Here is a 25,395-nt window from a genome sequence, read left to right on the forward strand (position 1 = left end):
CCTCCATCCCACTCCATCACCAGCCCCCTCACCTTCAGCCTGGTGTGTTTCCTCAAGTATTCTCCACTCGTGTGTTCACATACATCCGAATACCCCTGTGGAAATGCCTGGCTCTGTTTCACGGGGCTGTAAAACACACTGGATCACGCTGCATGTAGTGTGGCAACTTGGATTTTGCATTTGGCAGGAAGTCCGGGTGAACTTTTCCTGTGCGTTCCTGGAGAACTGTCCCATCACTTTGACCTTCTACCTAGCATTCTCCAGAATGTGCCAACGTTATCCTCTAGGGGTGATGGGTTCACTGTCTGCATTCAGCAAAGAACTGAAGGGCGGGACACAGAGATAGCAAGCAAGCAGCAGGTTTACTGCAAAAGCGACAGAGATAGACTTGTCTGCAGAAAAGGGGCCCCAGAGCCAGAAATCCGTGGGGGGGGGGGGGGCTCTGCTTGTATTTTGTGTTCTTTGGCATTTCCTCCTTTCCTTTTCTCCTCCCTGTCCACACTGTCCTCACTAGTATTGATGGGAGCCCCCTCTGTCCACCTGTCTGTTTTACTTTTTCTGCTGGATTCCCCCTCAAGAGCGTGAGTGTGCCGTGTCTGTCTCACTGTGTCCCCTGCTTGTGTGCACAAGCCCTTCTCGTCAACCAGCAAATTGACTTCATTAGAAGACCTTCTCCACGTTCCTTTGTTCTGGCCCTGCCCCCTCACTCGCCATCTTACCTTGGCTGCCCAAGCCCTTCTGGGTCTCCCTGACATGATTCTTTATTTCCACACGTAAGGACCCTTGTGCAGGTTTATTGGTTTTCCTTTACAATTTCAGCGTTTTCAAGTGTTCCTTCAGTGTCCTTGTTGCCAGGAGCTGTGTTTCCTTAGGAAAGGTACCCGGAAGTGGAATTTGGGGTCCAAGGCACACATGCCGTCAGACACTGAGTAACCACCTCTGAGTGGGTCTCCAAGGAGGTGGCACCAATCCTCAGTCCCAGGAGCAGCATAGGATCCTATTGGTGGTCCCCCACCGCGGCTCCTGATGTGTTTGGTGCCCTCGACTTTTGCCAACCTGATGATTGAAATATGAGAGGCGCTGTGTAAATGACTCCTTTCCGGAGGCAGTGGAGGCCCAAGGCTGGTCATTCCTGAGAGCCTGACCTCAGAGATGGTCTGCAGGCCTGTGTTGGGGAGAGGCCAAGAAAGGCACAAGTTCGGTGAGAGTGACAGGAGAAGATTAGTGGCCATGCGAGGGCTCAGAGCCTGCACTCTGCAGCCCTGCGGATTCCAGTGGAGCCGGGGAGTGTTCCAGAGCAGTCAGTGCCTGGAGGAGTGAGGAATGAAGCTAGACTGGCAAAGGGGGAGGATGAAGAGCCTTGGGAGCGCGAGACCAGGCAAGTGTGGGGACTTTGCAACTGCAAATAAGCAGACGCCAGTTTCTGTTCTGTGCATTGGCAGAAGTAAAGCTTGGCTCCCAGGAGGCAGCCAGGGATAGAAAGCCGTGTCCCACAGATACGCTGAGCTCTGCTGTCCTGGTTCTCTAGAGGGAGGGAGCTCCTTGGGGTGCTAGATGTGTTCCAATGTCCAGGTCTCAAGGATCTTCCCAGGTGTGCACAGGACGGTCTGGAGCTGATGAAGTCTGTCCAGGAAGTTGAGGTACTGATATTGTCCCCAAGGCTCTGGGCCTTGGGACACTGGGCAGCCCACCAGTTTTGCAGCTCTGGGCTGTGAAAGGAGATACCTTTGGGCAGAAAGACAGGACATTGATGTCAAGCAGGCACTTTGGGGATGGAGCAGGGAGTGGGGCAGGATATGGCCCTAAGGGCAGCAGTGCCCTCAGGGGAATTTTCACTAGGCTGCAGGCTGGGCATCATGTACCTGTGCCTTGAGGCATGAGATCAGCGAATGTGCAGAAAATTATAATTTGGAGATCACTCAGTCAAAGCTTTCATTATGTAGATGGCAAAAGGCAAGCTCACAAAGGTATGCCACCTTCCTCAAGGTCACACGGAAGACATGTACCACTCTGGTAAGACAGTCCAGTGGGACACTGTGACTAGGACTGGGATTGACAGCTGAAGCGTGTCTTGTGCTGGAGCTGAAAGGGGCCCCAGCAAACACTTCATCTTGGCAAAGAGAGCCTGAGCACTGTCGTGGCAGCCAGGGCCCACACCCACAGCAGCAAAGTTCCACTCAGGTCATTGTGCACGAGGCTGTGTCCTTGTGTATTCAGCCTCTGCTGTGTGGGGAATGAGGGGTTCTGGGACTGTCCTGTGTGTGGACGTGTGTGTGTGTGTGTCTGTGTGTGTGTGTGTGTGTGTCTGTCTGTCTGCATAGAGGAGTCACCTCCTCATCACCTCACCCTGCTCCATTAAATCTCTTGTCACTTGAGGTTGTAATGCTGTGTGCCAAGTCGTGCCACCCCTTGCCCATCTCCTTGGTTGCAGGGTGGTGCCCATCGAATTGTTTGCAGGGTGGTGACATCAAAGTCAAGGGGCCTACCCCCTAGCACTGTCCTGAAGGGACAGAGGGATCAAGGTGGCCTTAACGCTTTGTTCCTTGCGCCTTGACCTCTTAAGCAACACTGGCAGAATTTTCCATCTCTGTGTCCCTTGCAGTGTCGGGCCCTTTGTCCTACCTGCATTTGGCCATCCCAGATTCACTTCTGGAATGCAGAAAAGCCTCCAGGGTGGGTGCTCGGGCTATGACTCTGGAAATATCCAGCTTCTGCTGGTGGGAGTGTGTGGGCTCCAAGGAGGAGACATGAAAGGATTCTGCTCACCCTTGGCCCAGATCAGAGAGTCCAGGTGCAACACAAGCTTAGTGGACACATGCTTGTTGACTCACCTTCCCAACAAATATTTGGTATGTGAAGACTTGTGTCAGGGACCGGTTGTTCCAGGATGAACAATGCAGAGCTCCTGCCCCAGAGACCAGTCTGAGTGGGGGCGGCCATGACAATGAACTCATCAGAATGGACAAAGCTATGATGGAGAAGAGTACACGGTATGTGTGTGCACGGCAGAGGGAGGAGCATGTGCCCAAGGGCTGGGGTGAGACCCAAAGGACAAGGGAAAGTCAGAGTCGGGAAATGGTGACTGCAGAGCAGGGTCATAAATGCAAAGGCCCTGTGGCAGGGCAGGATTGGAAGTTCTTTGGGGAGAATGAGGGCAAGGTTTAAGCATGTCTGGAGCTGTGGGAGAGGAGGAGTCAAGATGTTCTGATGGAAGGGGTGAGTTAGGAGACAGGGAGCAGCTCTTACAGAATGATCTTCTCCTGGGGATGGGGTTCATGCATCTGGAAGTCTCCAGGGTAACTTGTCCCAGGCTCCTGCCCCTGTGCATACACGGGTCCATCTAAGTTCACCTTCTCCAGAGAGGCTGGAGTGAAGCCCGCCTGAGCAGTGCCCCAGAAGGCAATGCCCCTATAGCATCCTCTGTGCCTGGGGCGGTGGGGTGGGCTGGGAGGCGGGGCGAGGCTGGAGACCTTGCATGACGAGGACACTGACAGGGCTTTATCTGGAAGAGAGCCAGGGAAGGGCAGGCTTTCCAGCATTCGTGAAATGAAGGACAAGAGGGAGAATTATGGACCGCAAGACTTTGGAATCAGGCACCGGAGAAGGAGAAAGAGGAGGTGAAAGAGGGAGTGTGGACAGAGGGAGGCTGGGAGGAAGGGAGGAAGAGAGGCCAGAGGGAAGGGGAAAGAGGGAGGGAGAAATGTGTATGTGGTGTCTGCAGAAACGATATGGCCACATACCCAACCCGATGGGGCTGCCTCCCTCACACCAGAAATCTTTAGACGAGTATGCACTGTGCCATGCCTCCCTTCCTGGAGAACAGATGCTTTGGTGCCACTCGCTAAAATATATTTTGCCTGCACTAGAAGCCTCCTGAGTGCCTGGGGATTTTCCAAGAGAGGGTGCATTGTCCCGGATCAACAGCATTCAAAGTCATGGCTGCTATTTACTAAGGGCCTAGAGTGTGCCAGAAACGGTCACAAGAGGTACATAAACGGGTGCTTAATTTAAGTCCGTCTTGATTGTGGAGTGCCCATCAAACTTTGCAGAAGCGCTGAGTCCAAAGGCTTCAGGTGCTTTGTTCAAGGTCGAAGGGATGATTAGCAACAAAGCTGGGACTTGTCCCTGAGTCTGACCAAAAGCTAGGCACACCCTGTTCCAAATGGCACCCAAGCACACCAGCTAGTCTGAGCGGGGCCTTCCATCTCTGGCACGGTCTGCAGGCCCCAGGTACTCCCGCTGCCTTACTTGCTACTGACCGATGCATAACAAATCATCCCGGAAACAGCAGCATGAAACAATAGACAGGTTATCCCTCAGAGTTTTCTGGACTAGGGATCCAGGCACGGCTTAACTGTGGCCCTTGTTTCCCAGTCACTTGTAAGAGTGCCATCAAGGTGTTGGCACACGGAGAGCGGTCTCTTCTGTAGGCCTGGATGAGGAAGGATTCTTGTGCGTCTTGGCAGTTTCTAATGGGCTTTAAGTAGGATGAGTGCCTTGGTTCCTCTCTGGCTGGTGGACAGAGACTGCCATCGGCTCCCTGCCAGCGGGCCTTCTCCATCAGGCAAGCACACAGGAAGAGCCCCAGAGAGAAGGGAGGCCCACAAGAGGGAAGGCACAGTCTTGTTATAGCCTAACCTCAGACAGAGAGGGCACACCATCGCCCTTGCCACAGCTGGCTGGTTAGAAGCCCCCCACAAGTGCGTTTCACAGGGCCGTGAGTGCCGGGGGTGAGGATCATAGGGAGCATCGCATGACTATGACTCCCATTCCCACTTAAAAAACCGGGGTACAGTGAGCCTTTCAGGTACAGAGCAGCTTGACGGAGCAAATGGTTGCTGGGCCACTCTGCAGTGGGCTGTGTGTTCAGATGATCCCAACCCCCACCTCCTGTAGGACCTTGGATGGGCCTCCCCAGGACTCAGTTCTGCTTGGTCCTGTCTTGCTCCCCATCTGCACTAGCCATGCCTGGTCACTGAGTCCGTAGGAAGTGATAGCCCCTGAGAAAGACCAGCACCCTGTGTCAGTGGAAACCTCCCCTCACTCGGGCTGGGCTGGGTCCCCAGATGTTGCTCCTGACCCTTCCTGGTAATACACAGAGGGAGAGCTTGGCTCCCCTTGTGAGAACGGATCTGTCTCAGGAGGAAAACATGTAGGCAGGAGAGGGCTGGGTCCTGGGCCATCTGTAAAAGCTGCTGAGATGTGCTTGTTTCTGAGCTCTGGGTTGGGATTCTGGGGAGACATTGTCACTGGAAGCTTCAGGGGAGTATGTTTAAAAATTTTTTTAAATGTGGTTTTGAGTTGTAGATGCACACACTGCCTTTAACGTATTTGTTTTTATGTGGTGCTGAGGATCGAACCGATGCCTCACATGTGGGTGCAAGCAAGTGCTTTACCGCTGAGCCACAACCCCAGCCCTCAGGGGAGCTTTTCTAAGGCAGCTGGGAAGCACCCCGCCAGAGGAGGAGTTGCTCTGAAGCTGCACAGAACCTTGGGAGTGTTCAGACACCCTGGCTGGGGGACCTCCAGTAAGGAGGAGAGGAGCAAGTACAGATCAGGGATGCTTCCTGTGTCTCCATAACACTTCACTGAAAATTACAGGGAGATCCGAAGCACATCTGTAGTAAAGTGTTATTTAAAAGGGGTGGAGTCTGCTATGATTCTCTTTGTTTTGCTGTGGATTTCAAATACGACAGTAGAAAAACCCTGTCAAACTGGAAGACAGAAGAGAAAGTGGGTTGTAAGTGCCACTGCCCCCTGCCCATTTCCCGCCTTTCCCCAGTGCGTCTCCCAGCCTAAATGCACCAAGCCTAGGGGCAGGCTGGACTTGGAGTCTCCCAGGAATGCATAGATCCATGAGGAGTGGGCCAAGAAGCCCAAGGGGTGCAATATGCCCAAGGGGTACAGCCTTAGCCAGTAGCATCAGGAAGTCTAGGGGAGGCCTGGACTTTGCTCTGTCCCAGGAGGCAGGTTTAGCTGTTTTGATGTAATACACAACAAGGGCGACCTACAAAGGGAAGAGCCCTGGTATCCTGGTATCCTAAAATGAGATCAACCACCTGAGGTGATGGGTGATTCCATGTGCTGGTTGGTTTCTCTTGGAGGGTAGGGTGGGGATTGTTGTGGTCAGGATATAACTTCAAGACTCCAAAGCTTTACCTGTGGATTCTGGGACACCCTCCCTCCCTCTGACCCCGCCTCCCTGCCCCTCAACTCACAACCCTCTTCCCCAGGCCTACAGCTATGACCCAGTCCCTGCCCCACAGCCACCCTCAATGAAATGTTTGAAACCGGAAGGTTTGCCTTCCACTGAGCACAGGGCTGTCCAAACAGTGACTGAGGAAAAGCAGTATACTGTTCCACTGCCCAGGGGTCCCACGCAGATGGCTAAGTACTGTGCTGGTGCTTTGCCTCCATAATAACCCTCTCCCTGCCTGCTCCACCCAAACCCACAAACCAGAAGGCACTGCAGGTGAATATTCCTGGGGAAACAGACAAGGAGTACAAAAGAGACACTGGGTTTTGTGTCTGTGTTTATCTCCTGCCCAGAGAATAAGATATGTGGGAAAAAAGGAACTGGGGTAGTAGAAGGGCCTTGTTCAAAGTCTGGGACTCTGTGGCTCCCATGGTCTTGGTTTTTACGTGACCAGACTCCTCCCCTGGGAAGGAAAGAAGATTGACCAGTGTGGACTGGGTGGTGGCTCAGCGGTAGAGTGCTTGCCTAGTACATGCGAAGCCCTGGGTTCGATCCTCAGCACCACGTATAAAATAATTAAAATAAAGGTATTGTGTCCAACCAGAACTAAAATAAATAAATATTAAAAAAGGAGTGACCAGTGGACCATTGGGAGCCCTGAGGATTTCAGGCTTGGCCTGGGGTTCACTTGGTGGAAAGGAATGGAAGCAGCACCCTGGGCTTGGCAGACGGCAGTGAGCAAGGCAGAGGCTGACCCTGATTCTCCTCTGAAGGGTTCGATTCTTCTGAAGGGCAGCGTGTCCAGAACCAGTTCTTTCAGTACCGAAGCAGAAGAACAGGGTCCCCGAGCCAGGCTGTGCCATTGGGAGGGTTCTCTGTGATGATGACAATAAGTGAAGGGCCTTGTGTCTTCTTCTGAGCCAGTCCTCCCCTGAGAAAACAGAGAAAATCGTTTGTGACTAGCCCTGACATTGTTAGTGTCATTCCTCAAGTGTTTGTTGAAGGCCCAGTTGTGCACAGAGGGCTCAGATCTGGCTGTGCTGCATTCAGCAGTGACCTCCAGAGACCTAGATCCCAGGCCCACACTAGACCAGTGATCTGTCACGCTGGAGGGAAACCAGCCTCCACAAGCCCTCAAGTTGCTCCCCCCGGCAAGGATGAAAGATTGCACTGCTCACCCTGCAAACCTAGGGCACCACCCTGAGGGCTCCAGTGAGATGCAGCTTTCTCCACGTGGAAAGGCCAGGACTCAGCAGCGGCAGGATGCCAGAGACGTCCAGGATCCCTTAGCAGTGTGATGTGCGTGTACTATCTGAAAGGAGGTATTGTCAGAGGCCAGCAGAGCTATTCATTCCGATGGGTAGAAAGAGGCTATGGACCTGCCCCCTCTTGGAACTTCTGTCCCCGTGTCCCTGGCCTAGATCCCCACCACATGTACTGCAGATGAGTACACTCTGTTCAAAGAGTTGATAATACTCTTGACAGCCTCAAGCACCGAGATGCCTCAGTGAGTACTGCCATTGTTTCCCTTCCTCTCCCCTTCCTCCCACGAGTCCATTCAGCTCCACCCTTCCACTCTAACGCAGATGACCAGGTGACTACTCAAACACAATTTTTATGTAGCTCTGCTGGTGAATAGACGAGCCTCAAGCCTTAGGGAAGACTGCTTAGCACTCTGCTAATGTTGGGATTTCCTGAAATTCAAACCCAGTTACTCAGCAGTGATAACTTTCCACTCCCCAGCTCCATCCTCAGCTCCACCAACACAGTGAACAGACGGGCAGGCCCTGAGTGACCCCTGAAGTGGCCCCTAAGTTCCTAATGAGTAGAACCCCAGCTCTGCTAAGGATCCATAGTCACAGTCCAGGTTTCTCTTCCATGTGTGAGTGGAAGGCGAGGTGGGCGCTAGAAGGAAGCAAAGCTGTAGATGTCTGTGTCTCACAGAGACCCTGAGGCCCTTAGCTGTCATTCTTGCATCAGGGGCCTCAGTCAGGGCACAGACTCAGCTCCTGGGAACTCTCCGAGGTCCTGACCTTGAGGACACCCCCTGGCATGAACAGCACTGGAAATGAGCTTTCTAGAACCCAGCAAGGGGTCCTGAGGCAGAGGCATCTGAGACCCGGGGCTCCGATGCAAGAGCAACCACCCTGCTTCTGATTCTGATCAGTAGCAGACAGGAGAGAGCATCTGGGGGTGCACAGTAAGCTAAAGGTTTTCAGGGCAATTAATCCCTGCTCAACTGCAGTGTGTACGATCTGCACCAATTTGCAATACCAACAGCACAACTTCAGTATGGGATGCCCATAAGGTGCCATTAAAATCTTTAAGGGCTGCCAATTCATAGTTGAAAAACGCAGTCAGTTTGATCATTGCTGCGCTTGCATTACGATATGTGCTGTGGCACTCCTACTTCTTGTGCACTGGCCAGTTGCTTGTCTACAAAGGTCGTGCTCCGATTCTTTACTAACTTGCTTGCTGTTTGTTCTTATCTGTGTGTTTCTCGAGTCATCTCTCAGAGGCCTTGCTACATTGCAAGTATGACTCTTTAGTCTGAAACAATTGAAGAACATGACTGCTCCCTGTCTCTCTCTTCTCTTTGCAATTGGGGTCCTGTATCTTCTTGTGTGGACACTCCATTCCTTGGGACACTTGGCTTCCTTCAGTACTCATCAAACCATGTGAGGTCGTTTGATTCACCCTTGTTTTCAAATGTGGAAATCAAGGCTGTGAGACCGTGAAGGCACCATACGTAGAGCCACTGACCACACTGAAATGAACAGCTTTGCCAGTCCTCTGTGGGCTCCCACGCTGGCTACCCTCCAGGCACATAGGAAGAAGGTATGCGACTTAAAATGCTGCTGCCTGCCTGAACCTGGCTTGCATGTCATTTAAGAGCCTGGCCCTCTGAGCAAGAAAAGGACAGTGAGTTCACATGGAAGACCATGGTCAAACTTTTGTCATTCTCTAGGCTTTGTGAGGGGGCTGCATGAAACAGGCAGAAGGATTTTCCAATGTTCCCCTGTCTACTAGGCTATTTAATACAAAATGCACGTCCCATATGTTGGTGCATTGGCCTAGAGATTCCTGATGCTGCAAATTCTAACAAAACCACCTCCTTTTTGTAAGGTTAAAGGGTCAAAAGGATCTGCAGATTCTTCCAACACCTGTCTGTGCACCTTCCATATATAAGTGCTGCCCGGGTTTTCTGGGATGTGAACCTGGTGTGCACTGCAGGGGGAAGAGACCTGTTGCTGTCTCCTCATTCCTGCATGCCAGTGCCACCTGGGGGTCAGAGCTGCCAGCTGTGGGAAATTCACTGCTGATTGGCCTCCATCCATTGCAACCAGGACCCAAGGAGGAGCACGCAGCACTGCGTCAAGGAGGAGGGTGGACAGTCCCATAGGGCCAAGGAAGATGCTCACTACTCCCCCATGGCCCACCCCCACAGATCCCAACACCCCCAGTGCACCCGAGGCTGGCATCAATGTTGAAAGTGATAAAGCAAACACCAGGAAGCAAAACCAGTCAGGGGTGCCGGCGTTTATTTCAGGCCTCGTGACCAAAGAAGGTGGAGAGCAGGGGCGGGGGCGAGCAGAGGGGCCTGGATCACCATTCACAGCTCTGTTTCTGCAGCTTGTGTGTTCTCAGATTGGCAGTGGCCAGCATCATCCCCTAGGGAGGAAAGCAGAGTGATAAGTGGCCCCTTCAGAACTCAGGCCTGAGGAACTCTGATGTCGTCTGCAGTTGACATGGTGGGAGAGGAAAAGAGACAGAGAGCGAGGCTTGGCTGTGAGCCACCACAGAGGCAGGGGCCAGACCTGAGTTCTCATCTGAAAAACTGGGTCACAATGCCAGCATTCTGTAGAACTACGCCCCTCCCCCCACAACACATACGCAAGAGCAGAATCCCTGGGCCAGCCTGGCTCATGGCATGAGTTCTCCATGATATCAGACAAGATGAGTTCCCTGGAGACTTTTCGTGGGCCTTTCACCCTCTGCCATATGGTGTCCACAGCCTCCTCCCACAGGTACAGCCATCATCACTGGCATGTGTGACCTCCACTAGCAGCTATGTTGTGCTCGCTGACCCTCTTCCAGGTGCTTGGAATACAGCAGTGACCTGCACCACCTCAACACCACCTAATTTCCCAGGCTGGATTGCCCTTGGAGTGCACTCCATGCACTGAGGGGAAGTCAGATGCACGAGGGCTGCAGGTGGGAGAAAGGGGGGTGTAGCTCATGCTTCCAGGAATGTGTGAGGTGTCTAGAAATAGCTACAGGGCTTTCTTGGAGAGATCTCTAAGTGCAGCTCTTCCGGGTGGAAAGGGAACGGGGGCACACCCCCCTCCCGGACCCCCAGCCCCCTGCCTCTGCCCCATTGTTCCTCCCTTCAACTGCCCAGTACACTGTGCTCAAGCACTGGATACATTTCTCACATGTGACGTCCCCTGTGTTCCTCTGTCCCTTACTCCCACCCCTTCCATTTCTCTTTCTTTCCTGTTCTTCTTCTTCTGGCCTCCCAGAAGGCTTAAGCCAGGTTGCTGCTGGCTGAACAGAAATTGCAGAGGTATTCAGGCTGATGGTGAGTTCTCCTTTGGTTGGGATGCCAGAGACAGGAGTGTACCTGGGCCCCCACCACCAGCAGATTGACTCACAAGATGAAGTACGTCAAGGCCCTCAGGCAGTGTATCTTCCAAAATGGTCATCAAAGAAGGAGGATGAGCTGGGTGATAGCATCCAGAATGCATTCTGATAGCAGATGTTTTCCTCTTTAGGGTTATGTGAGATGCTATCTGTTTGTGGGTCTTCAGCTGGTAGATGGATGGTGGGTAGGGGTTTGGGGGCCTGGGGGGCTTGCCAACCATGAGAGATGGAGGGCAAGGGCCAGAGATGAAAGGCAACGCAGCAAAAGTGAAAGCTTCCTGCCACCTAGTCCTACTCTATCAAACTCCATCCTGGAAGCTTGGGTTTCAGGAGATGCTGCCAAGCTGTGCACCCTGCTTGCCAACCCTATCTGTGGGGTCTGCACCACTGACTGCCAGCCCCTCTTCCTCTTCCCCATTGTCCTCCCTGCAAAGAGTTACCCTGAGGGGAGGGAGGAAGTGTGTGGCCTCCAGAGTCTTTTAGGTGGTTCTTAAGGTGGGGTTGCCATTTAGTAATGCATGTGTCACAAAACCCCAAGGACCCAGGGCTGATCTGGTCTTGGAGCTTCTGTCAAACCATGTCCAAAAGAGACGCAGTTATGACTTGAAGCCATCCTGCAGGGAGAAGACAAGAAAGGCATGCGTGCCTCAGAGAGTGATGGAGGAAGTTTACTGGGCTATGGGAGGACTGAGGAGGGGCAGCCACCCAGTCCCTGCGAGTTGACATGGAGTCAGTGAAGGTTTGCCAGGGCAGGCATGCCTCTGGTGGATGAAGAAAGAAGTTGGCCAAGAAGTGGGAGAAAGGCAGAGTGTCAAAGGGAGAACCCAGGATGATATGGTGAGTTTTTGTGCCTGACAGTAAGCAGACCCAGTTTTCTGTCCCAGGAGCTGATACAAGTCAACGTCAGTTCCCCTTCGGGGTTAGAAACCCACACTCTACAGAAATGCTGAACCCTGGTGTCTGATCAGCAAAAGCCCAGGGTTTTCAGTTGTGATAATAGTGCATTGATTATCTTTCCACTCTGATTCATGCTTTTGTGTCCCGACTGAGACAATCTGGCCTGCTCTCGTGACACACAGTATTTCTCCTGTGGATTCTCTGAGTGCACAAATGCAGCAAATTTTACTTAGACCAATGATTTCTTTGGAGTTCATGTTTGGATGTTGTGTGAGCTTTTGAGGTTTGTTTGCTGTTTTCCTGAAGGAGGTCCGCTACTCTCAGGACGACTAGTGAATTACTTTATACAGCCCTTGTCAGTATTCCTCTGATGGGGTATGTGTAGGTCTCTTTCTGGGCTTTCTGTTTCCTACACTGATCCATGGATCTTGTTCCGAGGCAAAACCATGCTGTTGTCTTTACCGTCCCTTTATAATATAGCAGGTAGTTTGGGAGTATATGTTGTCCATTTTTGTTCCCTTCCAAATGGCTTTGGCAAGTCTATGTCCTATACATTTCCGTGGAACTTTCCTTATTTTATTTTATTTGTAGTTGTAGATGGACAAAATGCTCTTTTTTTTGGGTTTATTTTTATGTGGTGCTGAGGATTGAACCCAGGGCCCCACGCATGCTACACAAGCACTCTGCCCCTGAGCCACAGCCCCAGCCCTCCACAGAGCTTTGAGGGATGGTTTTTCCTTGTAATTATAGTGATGGTGAAACTAGGGATTGACTACCAGAATACTGACACCTTGACCTTTGTGAGTCTTCTGATCAATGAATGTAGTACACCTCCATTTATCTAGGTCCTTAATGTCTCTCAGCAATCTTTTAAAGCTGTCTCCAAACAGGTCTTTCAATCATGATGTTAAATTTCTCAACAGATAATTAATTTACTTTACTGGTACTGAAAAGGACATTGAAGCTAAATTTCACTTCCAATTGCTTGTTCCTAGTAAGAGGGAAGAGACTGGTTTATTTGTGTGTTTGTTTTTTCAATACTGCCTTTCTATCCTGTGACCAGGCTAAAACGTTTGTGGCATGTGGTAGATTTTTTTCCTGTAACACATAGTATTTTCTGTGTAAACTATCATGCTATTTGTAGGTGAAGACAGTCTCTCGTCCTTGTCACTTCCATGCCATTACTTTCTTTGCCTCCTTGCACTAGCTAGGGCCTCCAGCATCATGTTGTATTCACGTGACAAGAGTCTCAGCAGGGAGACGTTCTGACTTCTTCCTCATCTTATGATAGGAACATTCCGTTTTTCTCTACCGAATATGATGCCAGTGGCAGATTGTTCATAGAAGCATTGTATTAGCTTGAGGATGTTCCTTTATGTTCCAACGTTATCACGGCTTTTATTATTTTGTTGATGAAGAAGGGGTGTTTTACCTCATTAAAGGACTTTTCAGGCATGCCAGTCGACAATTACTCGTCTTTTCTTTTATTCCACTTATATGATCAAATTCACTTATGGAGTTTGATGTTTCCATGGGGTAACAGTGTTTGAGGTGCCTAGTCTGCCATTGGACTAATCTTACTCTTGATTACATATTCTATTTTTATTACATATACGACCTTATAGGGATGCCACTTTTTCTTTGTTCTCCTTTGCTCTTTGGAGCCTGTTAATCTGTTTACTGAGGTTGTTGAACTGTCGGAGATTATAGCTTTTCAGAGCATTGCACGATTACACATTTGCAGTTCAAGTCAGGGGCCTTGCTGTGTTGCCCCAATCCTGGGCTCTAGGGCTGCTCCTGCCTCACCTTCATGAGAAGCTGGGAATCGAGTCACATACCACCTCTCCTGGCTTCCATCACTACCCTTTTAACGTCTGTAGGATCCATCTTGATGGACACACAGTCACTTTTGATAATGGAAGTGTCTTCTTCATTTTCAACCAGTAGCTAGAGTTTTACCATGAGTGTTCATCATTTCAGAGAATCAGTTTTTTTTTTTTTATTTCCATGCTTTTCTTTATGGTTTCACCAATTGCTATTTTGTTGATTTCTGCTCATTATTATTCCTTTCCTTGCACTCTCTTAAGCCTCACTATGCTTTTCATTCTTTCAGGACATTGGAACGAGGAGTATAAGGTCATGGTGTTGAGGATTCTGTTCTTTTTGACATAGTCTTTTAAACAAATTAAACCATTGATTAATGTCTTGCATCCCACAAATTGTGATGTAGAGTCATCATTCTCTTTTGGTTCAAAATATTTCCCACTTTCCTTCTTGATTTCGTTCTTTTCTTTTTCCTTCCTTCCCTCCTCCTTTTGCTCCACCTTCCCTCTTTCCATCCTTCCCTCCTTCATTTCTTTTACATAAGACGGACTGAACTCAGGGGCATTTAACCACTGAGCCACATCCCCAGTCCTTTATAATTTTTTTTTTATGTTAAGAAAAGGCCTCCTTAAGTTGCTGAGATTGGCTTTGAACTGATGATCTGCCTGCCTGGTGCTCCCTAGGTGCTGGATTATATGTGTGCCCCACCACAGCAAGCCATGATTTATTGTTTGACCAACAGGCTATTTTAAATGTTGCTTTTGAATTTCCAAATATTTTTGTATTTTCAGAATATTTCTTCTGGTGTCAGTTTTTTCATATAAGTCAGTCATGGTCAGAGAACACACTCTATCATTTCAGTCTTTTCTGATGTGCAAGTAACAGCATTTGTTGACCTCATTGCAAATAAAAGTGTGTTGCTGGGTTGCCACGCAAAGGCAGGGAAGATCCCTTCAAAGAGTTCCAGAGCAACAGGTTGAGTTTATCTTTATTTTTGCTGTAGTTGCTGAGGGTGCCTTTGTGTCTTAACATAAGGTGTAGTTTAGAAATTGTTCCACGTGCTGTTCAGAAGAAAGTGTCTTCAGTCACTGATGGAATGAAATATTCTACATTTATCTGTTAAGACTCAATTATGAATTGCATTTTTTACTTCTGTAGCTTCTTTATTTGGTGTTTTTTTGGGGTGATCTGTCTAGTGACGACAGAGACATGATGAAGCCACCCAGCATTCTTGTGTTGTGATCTATTTGATTCTTGATATTTCGGAGGGTTTGTTTGATGTACGCAGATGCTCCATTGTTTGGGGCATACATATTTATGACTTCTGTTTCTTGTTGTTGTAGGACGCTCTTAAGCAGTATGGTGGCCATCTTTGTCTCTTCTGTTTAACTTTAGCATGAAAGTCACTTTATCTGATATGACGATAAGAACCTATGCTTGTTTATGAGATGCATGGAAATGATAAGTTGCTTTTTTGCTCTTGCCCTGTCCTTTCCCCTTCAGTCTGTGGAAGTCTCTGCCTGTGAGGTGAGTCTCTTGCACACAGCAGAATGCGGGGTCTGGTTTTTTAATCCAATATGCCAGCCTATGTCCTTGGACCAATGAGTTGAGTCCACTAACATATTGGTGTTATTATTGAGAGATGATTTTTCCAGTCATTTTGATTGATTTCTAGTTTTTAAGTCGAAATACATTGCCCTTTGATGTGCTATTTTTCTAGTGTAGCTTCGCCTTCTGCTGGTTTTCATTTGTATTCTCCACTCGCTCTTCATGAAGTATTACATTGAGTATGTGTTGTAGTGCTGGCTTTGTAGTTGTGAATTCATTTAACTTTTGTTGATTGTGGATAGTTTTATCCTCATCTTCAAATCTGAAGCTTAATTTTGCTGGATATACTATGCTCGGTGGGCATGCATTGTCTTTCAGAGTTTTGTGTATATTATGCCAAGACCTCCTGGCTTTTAGTTGTCTGGGTTGGCAAAACAGCTGAGATCCAGATTGGCTTACCTCTAAACACGAGAGACATTTTCCTCTAGCAGCATTGAAAATTCTATCCTTATTCTATTTGCTAGGCCATGTCATGATGATGTGCCTAGGAGTGGGTCTGTTGTAATTTTGTATATTTGGCATCCTGTCAGCCTCCTGTCTTTGATTATCCTTTTCTTTCATAAGATTTGGGAAACTTTCTGTTGCTATTTCACTCAAAAGATTGTGTACTCCTTTAGTTTGTACTTCAGAGCCCTCATCTACCCCCGTGAATCTTAGATTTGGCCTTTTAATGTTATCTGGTCTTTCTTCAAGGTGATGTAAAATCATCATGGATCTTGTGGATCAGTTTATACCTGAAAACTTTCTAAATTTCTCCTCTGACGTTTCCTCCACTGTGGTATCCATGGGGTCTGTTTCTGAGTCATTCTGGGTTGTTTAGGTTGTCTTGTTCCCTGAGTTTTTCATATTTTGTTTGTGTCTACCCAACTGTCCAAATGGATCTGAAGCAGCAAGGCTCTGTTCTATGAGCTTTTGGTCATCCGTGCCTCAGACATTAGGGGGAGCCAAATGACAGCCACCAAGAGCTCTGTATGGTACTAAATTCAGTACTTAATTGCTATCATGGCATCTACAATGTTAATGGCCATAATAAACAGAAACGGCGGGATCAGCAAGTTCTATCAATAAAGGCAATAAGTAATCATGAATTATGTCTGGCATAAAATCAAACAGTAGGTATGATCTATGACTTGTGTATTAATCGTTGTTATAACATTATGGGGCACGGTGTTTTCTAAACCGATTTGTTGTGAGAAGTTAAAAATGGAGTCTATAAAGAGGAGGAAGAAGAGATTGGAGGGCAGAAAAGGGTTTGTAGTTTCAAGAGTTGAATAGGGCAGATGCAGAGGTGACACGGAATGCATTGTTTATGAGGAGGGAGGAGAAAATAGAAGTTAAAAAAAAGTTGAAGGAGGAGAGAAAGAGAGAACATTAGAGTTTAGCTGTTAGCAAGAGAAAAGAGAGAATGAGAAACAGGGGAAACAGAACTGTGAAACAGAAGATACAAAAACAAGCCAAAATACAATAATCAAAACCCTTAACCTTCAAAAACATTGTAAGGGAACATAACTGCCTGAAATAAATGCTACAAATGAGAAAGCAGAAAACAATATGTACATGTAAAAATGTCCATGTATCAATCAGGGTACAGGAAAAGAAGCCAACAAACAAACCAAAAACCCCAAAAGAGTCAATGAGAGTATGTGCTGGTTATCTGTGCCAAACAGCCTTCCCGTTTCTCTGCTTCCCATCTGCACAGAATGCTGCGGGGTGGAGTACAGTGGAAAGGGCTGGAGGCTCCACTGCCAGGGGAAAGATGCTGCTGTGATGTGTGAGATAATTTCTGTAAGTGAAGCTCTGGGGCTCCAGTATGGCCCCAGGTATTTTATTGCCTGGGGAGTTGTTAGGCGTTCCTAAATCTATGCACCTCTAGGGCTGTGCTCTAGGAGTCTCCTCAAGGCTCCAATCCTGGGACAGAGGAGCCCCTGCTTTTCTGCTGCTGCTGCTGTTGTTTCTGGATACTGCCCTTTCTGGTCTCCCAGAGTTACCCCCAACCTGCATAACTCTCGCCTGCCTGTTGGAATTTCAAAGCTGCTGCCAGATTCAAAGGCGGGAAGGGAGGCAGGCTGGCTCAAGCCTCTCTGTCCTATATTAAGCCCCAGGCAAAATGCTCTCTATGCCAGAGATTCTCTACATTCACTAGGCTCACTTAAGATCCTGTAGCCCGCGTCTGCTGAATTCCTACACTGTACTTATCCCAGAACTCCTGGTCTACGTTGGCGCCATTGCAACGTGGATATCCCCAAACAGCCCCTACTTTGGCTCCCTGAGCAGAACTGGTGGACCTGAGGTGTCTTTTGGGCATCACCTTAATGAGCCGAGCAGTCCTTCAGTCAGCCCAGGGAAGGCTGCCCCTCCAGTCCCAGGATTCTCCATGCCAAGTCATCCATAGAGCTTCTCACCCTTTTCTGACCTTGTGTACTAATGTCCCCAGCTCCCGCCAGGAGCCCTGCTCCAATTTTGTCCCTTTATCTTGTCTGCTTCACCCAAGATTTCCCAGTCTCCATGGCTCTCTGTCCAATAATGAGTATCAGTGAAGTCTCTTTATCACCCACCTCACAGAGAAGCAGTATCCCTGCTGCCTGAGTTCCATGTCACAGACCTGTGAGAGAGCCCGCTTCCCTCTAGTCCACCATCTTAACACCTTGAGTTTAAGGATGTGCAACCTGGACCAGCCTACGAAGGTGGAGTGAGGCAGAATGGCAGCACCTAGCTTGGCAGAATGAGGCCCCATTCCCTTGGAGAAACACACGTGGAACCAAAAAACTTTCTCATACTTGATTTTTCTTGTGCAGCTGTGATTGTACTCTTTATTGGAGATTAGCACATTTGCTTACTTGGCAAAACTCAAATACCAGTTACATTCCATGTGTGTGTTAAGCATTGGAACTCACCATGGAGCTTCAAACAGGAAGGTGACCAGTGGAGCTTGGGGACTCACCTGGGTTCTGACCTCAGCTTCACACCAGGTAGCTGTGTGCATCGGGCGAGTCGTTTCACCTTCTTGCTCCTGATTCCACCCAGGAGACACAAGGAATGATATTTTCTTTCCTCATGGGCTATTGTTAAGAGAACTCTTTAAATTAGATTAATATCTTTTCCGGCATATGTAAACTGTTATATAAAATGAGAGAGGCCTAGGGATTGAGTAAGCACTTTCCAACGTGAGCACATCCCTAGGCAGGGTCTGGCCTATAGGATGAGTCCCAGGAGGGCCCCGTGCTGATTTTTGTTCCTTTGTTGTCTTAGCCTGGTGCCAGACACACAGAGGGAACTCAAAACCGTTTGTTGAAGGAAGACACAGTCTGTATTCTTGATGAGATCAGTGTTTAGCTCAGACATTCAAGCCCAGTCCTCACCATGAACTTGCAAATGACCATTTTAGAAGCGAAAATGCGAGGCCTATGTTTTGTAGAATGTCAACGGTGCGAGGGAAGGGACCCCTCTCTGCTTTTCCTTCTTTCCCCTATTCGTGTATCCCTAGTATTGGGAAAGAGTGCTGGGTATGAAATATGTGATCGGTTGACTTGAGGAAGCACCAAGGGAATCACAGACATGATTAGAACTCTAGCCGAGATATCATTGTGCCTCTGTGTGAGAGTGTTCATTTAATTTAATGAAAAAATTCCCGTATGCATTCAAGGCATGCAGGACATATTGATATACGCAGTGAAATGATTGTTTCAGTCAAGCAAGTAAACTCTGCACAGTTACCATTTCTCATGTGGGAGATGTGAGCACCTGGAATTACTGTCTTGATATGATTCTAGTAGCTATTACTACTAACGATTGTCATCATGCAGTAGATGAGATCTCTCGCCTGATTCATCCTCCAACCTGCAACTGCGTATGCTTTGGCCAGTATCTCCCGTTTCCCCGTCCCTGGTAACCACCATTCTATTTTCTGCTTCTGCATATTTGACTTTTTTTAGATGCCACATTAAAGGGAGATCGTGCAGTATCTTTCTTTCTGTTTCGGCCTTGTTTCCCTTCACATGATGCCCTCCAGATATACACATATTCTCCTCAACACAAAATCTCTTTTTGGAAGGCTGACTGGTACCCAACCTATAGGTATCACAATTTTTATACACGTTATTTATTAATGACACTATGTACTACGCTTCAGGCAGCTTGTTCGTTGTTGTGGCCAAGAGACTCAACAAGAACAGTGTAAGAGGAGGAAAAGTGTTTTTTGATTCATGGTTTCTGAGGTTCCGTCCCTGGATGGCTGCCTCCGTGTCTCTGGGCCAGAGGTGAGGCAGAACATGGTGGCAAAAGGGCATGGGGAAGGAACGCAGCTCAGGTCATGGCCACCAGGAGGCAGAGAGAGCTCTGCTCACCAGGGGCAAAGTATAAACCCCAAAGTCACACCCCCAAAGACCTACATCCCACAGCCACATGCTACCTGCTGGTAGTTACCACCCAGTTAATCCATATCATTGGATTAATCCAATGATTACATTACAACTCTCATAATCTCCTCAATTCACCTCTGAACTTTCTCATGTTGCCTCACACCCGTGCTTTTGGGGGACACCCCATGATGACAACATAACAGACTGCATCTCTCTCTATAATGTGTAGAAGATACATGTGCAAATGAATGTACAGTTTATACACACACATATAATATGTATTCTATGGTATATCACATACAATAACATGTATCAATACTTGATGTATTCACATAAATGTTCATGTAACGTATGGAAGAGCGCACACATTGTACATTTGACTCTGATAACTTCTTCTTCTCATATCTGCAAGTTTGTAACCCTTGAAGAATATCTCTTCATTTTCCCAGCCCCTGGCAACCACTGCTATACTTTTTGCTTCTATGAATCTATGACTTTGAGAATCCTCATGTGAAGAAACATAATATTATCATAAATACACAATTTCCAGTGCCAACTTTATTCCATCCTTCAGCACTGAAACTGCTTGTGTCTCTGAAGCTGAAGCAGGTCTGTTGTGGATAGATCCTACATCCATCGTGTCTTTTATGCGTTTTGTTGTACACTGCGGTGTTCAGTATGTTTCTGTTCAGAACGATTACCAATACAGTAGGACTGAAGCCTACTAGTTTTGTATGTTCTACCTTATGTTCTGTGTTCTTCCTTCCCACTGTCCAGGCGTTCTTTTGACATTATCAGGCAACTTCTCAGAATAGGCTCTGCATTTCCTGATTGTTTCCTTATCGTATTTTCGAGTTATGTTCTTCATGGTTGCCAACAGGTGACAGCTCACATTTCAACTTGAATGAATCTGGTTAAGATTATTGCCAACTCAATTTCAATATTCTGCAAAACCTGGACTGTATAAAAATTCAGAGCCTCCCGGTCCTTTCTGCTGTCATTGGCACAAAAGTACTTCTTTATACACGAAAGCCCACCCAGACGGTTTTATATAACAACTGCTTTTTGCAACAATTGCCCTTTAAACCAGACACAGGAAGAATAGCGTTACCAACCACAGTGCATTCATACAGCCTTTTATTAATGTTGACACAGTTTCCTTCAGTGGTGCTCTTATTGCATCATGGGGAGCAAATCAAGTTACTATTTTTTTTCTGAGATTTCCCTTTGATATTTCTCACAGGAAAGGTCGGCCCACAATAATTTCTCTGAGTTTGTCCATTATCAAGAAATACCTTCATTTCACCATCATTGTTGAAGAGGCATGAAAACTCAGTGAAATGTGTGCTGCCTGATCCATCATTGATCCTCTTAATAATCTCTCCAAACTACTACTGGGACAGGGAAATTTAAATGCGGACCTAACATGGACTTGGATAATGTCACCTTATCATTGTTAAATCTCTTCAGTGTGATAAGGGTGCTGTGGTTGCATATGGGTATGTCTTAGTCCTTGGGAGACACATGTTCAAGTATTTGGGTGAAGTGTTGAGCACTTAAGCAAAGCAACAACAAAATTGAGAGAGAAAGCAACAAGATTATGGGAATCCAGGTGAAGGATTTTCTCTGTGTGCCCCCTTCAAATTTCTGTGTTTTCAAATGAGAAGTTGAGAAAAATTTCTCATATATTAAGAGTTACATGCTGAAGTATTATAGATCATATAAGGTAATGCCTGGTATTTGCTTGAGAATAATCAGGAGGAGGAGGAGGTGGGGTGAGGTTATGTATGAGCTGAGATAGGCCCTAAGATACTAATGGTTGCAGGTGAGAGCTAGGTAATGGAAAATACCTTATGTTGACCTCTCTTGTACAGGGACTCTCCATTGGTCCCTCAGCAGCAGAAGAAACAGCAGGGAAATGGTTAAAAGAATGAATTCTAGGCCCTAATGTAGATCTTGTCATCTGAGAGTACAAATATGCATCCCGGTGATCTGTGTTTTTCTTTTCTTTTTTTGTTATTTTTTGTCTTTCTTGTTGTTGTTGTTCTGGGAATTGAGCTCAAGGGGTGCATTACCACTGTGCCACATCCCCAGCCCTTTTTCATGTTTTATTTAGAGTCAGGGTCTTGCTGTGTTGTTTAGAACCTCACTGAGTCGTTCAGGCTGCCTTTGAAATTGCTGTCCTCCTGCCTCAGCCTCCTGAGTTGCTGCGATGGATTACAGGTGTGCACCACCATGCCTGCCTGTGATCTCTGTTTTGAAGAGCTGTGTAGGTGAATCTGATACAAGCCCATATTCCAGGACCACTGGTCTAGTGTAATGAACCTGGAGATTATTTGTAGGGCGTCTATATATTCTATTTGCATATGTTTGAAATTAAAAGAACACAGGCTGGCTTGGAAGTAAAGGAACCACAACCCAGATGTGTTACTGAACAATTCTTAGTAAAGTTTCAAAACAGTTAAACACAAACATAAACACACACACATACTCTCTCTCTTTCTTGCTCTCTCATACACACAAACACACACACACACACACACACACACAAATTTTTAAATGGACAAGAACCTTGATTCTGGAACCAACCTGAGAGAAAGAAACATCACATCAATCTCCCTCATGAGCAAGACACAGAAATCCTAAGCAAATTTTAGCAAGCTGAGTCACCCAGCATAAAGCAAAGATAATATAACCATACCTAAGTGACATTTTATCCTAGGAGCGCAAAGCTGGCACAGCATTAGAAAACAAGAGATGGAAGGGGGGCATCCAAGAGGTCTGTATTGCTAATGGAGTCATTGGGTTGCTTGCTGTAGATGCTAATTAGATGCATACATCTACGTTGTTGAAAACTCGCTGTGATGTTCCCTTATGGTGTCTACGTTTTTGTCGGTTGTAAGGGGAATCTTACTCCAGGTTGGGGAAAAACCTATCCAGGTCAGTCAATGTATTCATGGATTAAATGACTACTGCTTTGTTGATTTCCACACAAGCGGTATCTACTTGAGTTTGCAGGATGAAATTTTGAACTGAGGAATGAAAGGGACATTGCTGCATGTGGTTAAAGGGAAAGAAGTGGAGGCAAGTGGAAGGGAGGAATGGAGAGAGGCAAAGAGAGAGGAAAGAAGGAAGGAAGGAAGAAGGAATGACCTCATGAAGGGGGAAATGCAGGGAGACAGTTTCTACATGAAAATTCTGACAGTGTTGTCTTTAAAATCAGGAGCAATCTGTAGAAGCCCAAATCTGTCATCTCTGTTAGATGTTGCATCGGGTGGCAAAGCCGGTACTGTAGGAAGCCCATAGGATTAATTGAATTCCCAATACTCACAGATTCCTGGGGTATCCCAGAATACCTATATCGGAATGTGGAGATACAATAGTGTTCAATATGGTGGCTGACTTTGTGATCAATATGCTTGTTAAAAATTCAGATGCATTTCTATCATCTCAATCCAAAAAAAAAAAAAAAAAAAAGGATTGTCACTATGAATAGGCACCAAACACCAGGACAGCAACACTCTAGAGCATCCTGGGGTAAAGACAATAAATGAAGCAAGAGATGTGAGTGTACAAAAGGCAAAATTGGAAGGTACGTGAGAGATGAAAACTCTCAAGACCCACGTGAGTGGAGAGAGACCATCCTGGTCGATGAGTGAGAAGGATGGATATCCTATAGATTCTCAGTACCCGCTTAGTTGATCCATAGATTCTGTCAAACTGCAATCCAAACCCATGGCCAGTGAGAGCGGGCCAGTGGAACTCGACAGGCAGAGCTTGACTTGTATTTACATAGAAGAGCCCAAGACAAAGAACAGCAAAGATGTGTTTGGACATGATGAATAAGATGTAGGTTCTTGCCTTAGCCGACACATCGAGTGCTGCATTTTGAGAAGGGGAACTGACAGCATGACAAGTAAAGGAGTTGAAAATGCAGGCAGAGCACCTGTGTCACCTCAAAGGGAGGCTAGTCTGGGAAAGAGCAGTAGGGAGCACAAAGCTCAACCCCACCCTGGGAGCAACTGGCCTGCCTGGTGAAGTGAGTGCGAGAAGCCACTAGGAGGCGAGGGGGCGCGACCGCGGTGCGTCAAGCTGTGCGGGAGCATCAGTGGATCTCGAAGCTCATTGGCCAGCGGCCACAGGGGTGGGAGGTAGAAGGCACTGCTGGAAGCTCATTGGCCTTCGTGGAAAGGCGGGAAAGGGAGAGGGAGCTGGAGCAGCAGAGGGACCTGGGTCTTCCCTCAGGACTCTTATAGCAACTGATCAGTCCCGACCTTCTGGAGGCTGGGGTAACCACAGGCCAGCAGCAGGGATATGACCCTCCCTCTCCATCCTTCTCCTCTGTCTTCCCTCTCTCCGTCCCTCCCACTTGAGATCGCCAATTCCTTCCCCTTCCCTGCACCTCAGCGGGGGTAACCGATCAGATCCCGAGATCCCACCCACACCTATCCCCAGCAGAAGCCATCTGGGAAGGGTCCCTTGTCCTGGCACCCGATCCCTGAAATCTGGCCCCTTTGTCAGGGCGAATGCCCATGCCTTTGTTTCTGAGGTGGGCCAGGACGGGAATGATTGGGCTGGTAAGGAGGTGGGATCATGCCCTCTGGAGAGGTCAGAGTGGGCGAGCAGTGAGGGCTGTGGGGAGACAGGGAGGAGAAGGTCCTGGGCACAGGCACAACTGTCAAATTGTAGAGAGGGGAGTGGAAGATTGCTGTGGGGCTGTGGAGGTCAGGCGTGGGTTTGAAGGAAAGCAGAGCGGGAGTGTCTGTCCAAGAGGAAAATTAGTGCCCCAGGGGCTGCCTGTTGGCTAGAACAAGACCGGGGGCACCCCATGGAGGGCTCAGCAAACATCTGTTCAATGAAGAGGGTTGGGAATGAACGAAGGAATAAAGGAAAATAAAAGTGGAAAGAGGGTCAGGGGTTCAAGAGAAGGACATGACTCTGTGGGGTGCAAAGGGGAGATCAGCTTAAAGGGCAAGCAGGGGAATAATGAAGATTAAGGTGGGGTGCAAGAGACACCAGAATGGAGTGTGAGGGAGGAGGAAACTGAATGTCGGGCATCCATGAGGCTATGAGTTGAGCGCAGGGGCTGTGATATGCTGTGCGGGAGGGAACGGGTGCAGGAGGTTAGGAAGACAACTGGATGCTGAAGGGGACGCGAGGGTCAATAATGTTTGGGTTTAGCAGAGCTCAGGATGGATGTTGCATTAAAAAGGGGCAGCAGTAACTGTCCCAAAGGGGATGTGGGTGTGCATGTGTGTGCCTGAAAACGGGATGCATGGCGGAGTGAAGGTAAGCAAGGAGAATCATGATCAGATTGAACGCGTGAGGGACCCGTGCCAAGAGGTTGAAGAGAGGAGGTGACATGAGAGCGGGGCTTCCTGGGGAGGAGGCTACCTGAGTAAGGAGGTCGGGTGAAGGTTGGAGAGAGCCATGGGGAAAGAAGGGAGGGCAAACTGATTCATGTGGTGAGCAGGATGGAGAAGAAGAATCCAGCCACCTGAGATGGGGTTCTCCAAGGGCAGAGCGAGTACACTAGGGATAGGGGATGGTGTGGCCATTCTGATCTCCGCTCCTGACCCTAGAACCATGGAGCCCAAAGACATACCTGCTGTGCCCTGCTGCCCCTCCGACTCCAAATGTACCACAGGGCGTGAGACCGGAGCCCCGTGGGGGATTGAACTTGGCCCCAGAAGAGCTATAGGTCGCTGTGACCGCTGCCACAACCATGGCATCACTACCAAAATCAGGGGCGAAAAGCATTTCTGCCTCTTCCGGGCCTGCAAGTGTCACAATTGTGCCTTCTTCTCGTGAGTATGGTGTCTGACAAGGGGAGGGGTCAGGCCTCCTCTGCATGCGACTAACCCTCGG

At 48.1% G+C, this 25,395-nt stretch overlaps 1 protein-coding gene and 1 non-coding gene across 52 annotated transcripts in view; one reads left to right on the plus strand and one right to left on the minus strand.

The window, feature by feature from the left end:
- Positions 1-25,395, minus strand: part of LOC101960618 (uncharacterized) — a 401,529-nt gene that overhangs the window by 228,963 nt on the left and 147,171 nt on the right. The window lies entirely within an intron of this gene.
- Positions 1-25,395, plus strand: part of Dmrtc1b (DMRT like family C1B) — a 38,004-nt gene that overhangs the window by 9,005 nt on the left and 3,604 nt on the right. Inside the window, exon 2 of one of the 2 annotated variants that reach the window (XM_078034711.1) lies at positions 25,110-25,334. The exons of the other annotated variant lie outside the window; for it this stretch is intronic. Coding sequence (XP_077890837.1) covers positions 25,114-25,334 — 221 coding nt within the window. The 5' untranslated portion in view covers positions 25,110-25,113. The remainder of the gene's footprint in view (positions 1-25,109; positions 25,335-25,395) is intronic. 2 annotated transcript variants of the gene reach the window in all.

This window comes from Ictidomys tridecemlineatus, chromosome X (assembly GCF_052094955.1).
Source record: "Ictidomys tridecemlineatus isolate mIctTri1 chromosome X, mIctTri1.hap1, whole genome shotgun sequence".
NCBI classification, from domain to species: domain Eukaryota; kingdom Metazoa; phylum Chordata; class Mammalia; order Rodentia; family Sciuridae; genus Ictidomys; species Ictidomys tridecemlineatus.